This window comes from Teleopsis dalmanni, unplaced genomic scaffold (genome assembly GCF_002237135.1).
Source record: "Teleopsis dalmanni isolate 2A unplaced genomic scaffold, ASM223713v2 unscaffolded_contig_2595, whole genome shotgun sequence".
In the NCBI taxonomy this organism is placed as follows: domain Eukaryota; kingdom Metazoa; phylum Arthropoda; class Insecta; order Diptera; family Diopsidae; genus Teleopsis; species Teleopsis dalmanni.
The window spans coordinates 1-5,058 of NW_024033977.1; the positions used below are offsets into that span (position 1 = coordinate 1).

General features: G+C 31.1%; 1 protein-coding gene across 1 annotated transcript; it reads left to right on the top strand.

Annotated features, from left to right (window-relative positions):
- Window positions 1-220: 220 nt before the first annotated feature.
- LOC119664753 (proteasome subunit alpha type-3-like) lies at window positions 221-1,515 on the top strand (the record flags this gene model as incomplete). Its single annotated transcript, XM_038074180.1, has 2 exons — window positions 221-795; window positions 952-1,515. Coding segments are annotated over 2 exons (1,089 nt in total), but the record flags the coding sequence as incomplete, so codon positions are not given.
- Window positions 1,516-5,058: the final 3,543 nt, after the last annotated feature.

A 5,058-nucleotide genomic window follows, 5' to 3' on the forward strand; every position in this document is an offset into this window, starting at 1 on the left:
CGGTCTAACTTTTAAATAGTTTCTTTCGTCATAAAAAGACACGCCATTATCGGCAAGAAAAAATTTACCTTAAAAATCACTTTGCATGCCGTAACGCTAAAATTTGTTTGTCAGTCCATACATTTTTCCTGCTCTCTAAATTTCCTTCGGTTCACAACAACATTATAAAAATTTTAAATTTACATATAAAATATATTTTATTTCTTATTTTTAACTTAAGGTGGTTCCCTGCATTCCTGCACAGTTTAATGCGGAAGGAAACTTGGAACAACTGTCGTTTGCAGAGAAAGCCCTTGAGAAAGGTGAAAACATTATAGCATTGCGAGGAAAACGCAGTGTTGTGTTAATTACAGAAAAAGAAAAAAATAAATTGTATGTGCGAAAAAGTCTTCGGCGTTTAAAATCAATTAATGACACTATTTGTTGTGGATATTTTGGTTTTAAGCCAGATGCCGGACATTTGATGAGGAGAATGCTACTTGACTGTACACGTCATTGGAGGGAATATAACAGACCTATGCCATTACTTCCGCTAGTAGAGATCACATCTAGATATGTACACCTCTTTACCCAAGATACTCGTAAACGTCCCCTGGGTTGTTCTCTTGTTTTAGCAACACATACAGAAAAGGATGGACCACAACTATTCGAAATTGGTCCATCCGGTAAATTTTATGAATATTTCGCTTGTGCTGGCGGGCGTGATATGATACGCCTCAAGAATGAATTAAACAAGTACAAGCATTTACTTCCAAATATGTCAGCGAAATGTTTAGTTGGAGTTGGAAAAAATATGTAAGAACTTTATTCGGCTATAAATATTATAACTTGAATCTATTAGCTTTAAATATGTACCTATTAGAAATTACAGTATTTTACAGTATTTTCCATTTAACATACTGTTATCTTTTCTTATAAATTATTTTGTTATCTATACTTTCATCACAAAAGCCTTGCGAAAATACGAAAGAAAAGCGAAGCTCGAAAATATTGGATGGATATTGGTGTGATCGGTGAGGAAACCAAAAGTAAACTGGAAATAAACACGAAACGTTGGAAAAAACTACTCACCGGAAAGGATAATTGTAGTAGTTCTAGTATTGAGGAGACCACTTGTGTGGAGCTGGTTCCAAGTGAAGATGATGACGACGATGATGATTATAATGCTGAAGATGATGACGATGACGATGACGATGATGACGACATTGACGATGATGATGACATTGACGATGACGATGACATTGACGATAACGATGACATTGACGACGACGATGATCATGGTGTCGATAACAAAAATGATAAGGGTAATGATAATGATGATAAGGGTGATGATAATAATGCTGAAGATGATGATGATGATACCGAGCGTAACGATAAAGAGAGTACAGAATACAAAGAGTGCGGGGAGGAGGAAACAGAACACGAATGTGCTGAATTACGCCCATTAATCGAATTAATATTTTAATTAATCGAAGAATATTTTTATGAAACTATATATTTTAATCTGAGAACTTTACCTGAATTGTTATTGTTATGTTGGAGTTATTATAATTAAATTAACGAAATAAAATTAACTGTGATTATTTAATCACATGTTATAAATTGTTTTCTTGAGATGTTATAATAACAGATGGGTAAGTCCCATATGTGAAACTGATTAAATTTTTTTCATCAGGTATGTAAAAATATTTAATATATATTGGTAATCATATTGAGACATATATTTTAATATAATTTGTAAAAAACAAATTGTTACAAACTAACAATCACATTTTTTAATGTCGGAGTTTATTTTTGCTCTTTGTTTTTAAGAACGCAAATACAAATAATTTATCAAAACTGAAAGCGATAAGTCAGCGAATTTCAACGAAGAAGTGAACTCTGTATAAGTGGGGCTGTATGTACCACACCATCAATTGCCACCATCCTTACAGCCACTAGATATTAATATTACACAAATAGCAGCTTCATCTGCTCTTAGACTCAAAGCTATCTCACAATGGGGAGTCAGTGAATATGGACTCGCCTACATTATTAATCTATTTAATTTTGCTCCTAAAAACATTGAGAATAGGAATACACCTCATTCCTATTCTCAATTTCGACAGTCGAATTTCCATCTAGAGATTTATGAACGTTATGTGATCCTTCTTTAAGTGAGGGTTTCACTATTTTTGCTGACGGATTCAAAACAAGTTGTGGTATAGGCAGTAGTAAACTGAATAATTCTCTCTACTTTATACTTTAGCTTGACATTGAAGTGTCAAGCTATAGCTTAATTGAATGTTGATAATATATTTAGCAGGAATATATACATACTATCAGACAGTCAAGTTGCTTCAAAGTCCTTGAGTTCAGTCCAATTTACATCTAGGTCTATTTTTGACTGGGTTTGGACAATTAGCATTACAGGCACATCTTTAATGACCATATCTCAGGTTTCGTATATAATAAAAACTTAAAATTTATTGCACTTTAAAAATAATTAATTGAACTCTTAAGAAATAATTTAAACAATTAAGATTGCTTATATTCAAGTACTATTATTAACATTTAATTATACATTTTTCAAATGCATCCCGAAAGTCTTTATGTTCTATAGTTTATTTAAATTCAGTTTTAATTGAGATGGCATTATTTTTTATATTGTTAATATTTTTTTTAATATTTTTTTTAATATTTTTAAGATGGCATTGAATGAATTTTAAAAAAATATTCTACAAAAATTATTGTATATTTTTGGTTTTAATTTTTAATAAAATTCCTCATAAAACCCAATAAATTTAGGATAGTGTTGTGCTTACAAGTACTTTTTAAAAATTAATTTATTCTTCACCTCACACCAAATATATACATAAGATTTTTCATTAAAAAAAAAAAAGTAGTATATTAAAAATTTTTTAATTTTTATATTTAATTCGGATTAAGCAAAAATTTCTACTTAAAAAATAAATATTTGCAGCGTGATGCTGTTTTCAGAAGTATCCAAAAAAATTAATATATTCGGCGCCTTACACGTCACTCATACGCACCATAACACCATCAAATCAATTTTATACAAAAAATGACAAAAACTTTTACTTTTTATTTCAGAATTAAATTTATCATTAAATTCTACATAAAAACGAAGCCATTTAGAACGTTTTTGTTGTCAGAAGTATTTTTATTAAATAAAATATTTTCGCGTCATCTCTATTTTTAAACCCACATTCCTTTTACTAGGTACTACTTTCGAAAAGGTACTACTTTCGAAATATAAAATACGTGTTCTGTCAAATTATTTTACTTTAATGGATTTAAATAGTTTTTTTTTTATCATAATGTCCTTAACCATTATAGTTAGTTAGTTGTGGTGGAGAGAGGACGAATCCTCTTCAAATAGCTAAGGATGAAAGCCGTTTTGAATCCACAAAAACCTCGTAATAGTGGGTAGTAGATAGAGGGTCAAACTAGAACCAACCAGAGGCATTCACAAAGACAAGAATCTGGTTAATGCTGATGCTGGAGATATCGCTAAGTGAGTTGAAGAAAGGGGCCCCTAGAAACTTAAACCTAGTTCTGGCCAGACCTGGACAAAAATACATCAGGTGTTCTGGTGTCATTTCTTCAAATATTGGTAGACACGCACTACATGAGGTACCACAGGAAAGGCCAAGTCTAGCTCCATGCCGTCCTATGGACCAGTAACCCGTAAAGATATTACCTTAGAAACCTCAGATTTGTTTCTACAGATTAAGTCAGAGGTTCTATATTTGGAATAGATGGGCCAAGTAGCCCTTGACCTGGCTGCTGAGACAGTAAGGGTCCACTCACTATTTGCCTGTCGCAAAAAATGGTCACAAATCAGACTACGCCCGTAGCTGACAGGGGCAGGGATCGAAATAGGGGTATCCGTGGAAGAGGCGCCTAGCCTAGCAAGCTCGTCAGCGCGCTCATTTCCCACAATATTAGAATACCTGGGAACCCATACTAGAGTAGCCTTGGACCTCTCACTTAGTTCACTGATAATTTCCTTACATTCTTCTACTAATCTCGATGACAGACAGACTGCTGATAAAGCTTTAATAGCTGCCTAACTGTCAGTTAGAATGCAGACCTCTTTTCCGTGAAGGCGCATATTTAAAGCAAGAACACTTGCCCTAAGGATGGCAAAAACTTCAGCCTGAAATATAACCATTATACTGTCAAAGAAAAATAAGCATAAATTCTAATAATTAGAGGAAAATAAAACATAATGGTTCTGTTCGTTACAGTTTTATCTCTTAATACTGTGAGAAATTGCTGTCTCTCAATCATTATAATTGAAGGAAAATGAGATTCCTTATATTTAAATTTTATAAACGTTGGTTTATAATATACTAGTTTATATGTTTACCTAGTTTATGAGTAGTATATAGTTTATACTATAACTTTTATGGTATATGAATATATACCTATATATGAGTAAATTACTTATAGTAAATTATTTAATGAAGAGGTTTTTCGAAAAGTAGTAAATCACAACAATAAGAATTCATTTTATATTATTTTAATTAATTGAATTTTTGACTGATCATACAACTGTTCCGAGTATTGCCAAATATCCATCATCAGTGATCTTGGAAATAATCCTTGTATTTAATTATTCGTAAATAATTTTTTTGAGAATGCAAGTACCAAGACTTAAACTCGTGCCCTGCCAAATTTGAAGCTCAGAGTTAGTGTTTATTAGCCGTACTTGACTTTTATGTTCCTATATTTTTCTGAAGTTTTATGCTAATTTGCTATGAAAGTTTTATTAACAAATTCACTTGCTGTGTTTTATATTAGAACGAAATCATAAACCAACTGTAGAATAATTGAATTAATTAATTATATTTTTATTTTTAATTGCAAAATTTCAATACTATCCTATTTCAATACCATTCTGTATATTTATTTAATATAAATTTTATTTGCAAAATTTTTACTTAATGAATCATTATATAACATACTTTTGATTTTATTTATTAATTTTTGTTTTGTATTTATAATGAATAATATCACATTTCATTTAAATCATTTGCCTTATGAATTAAA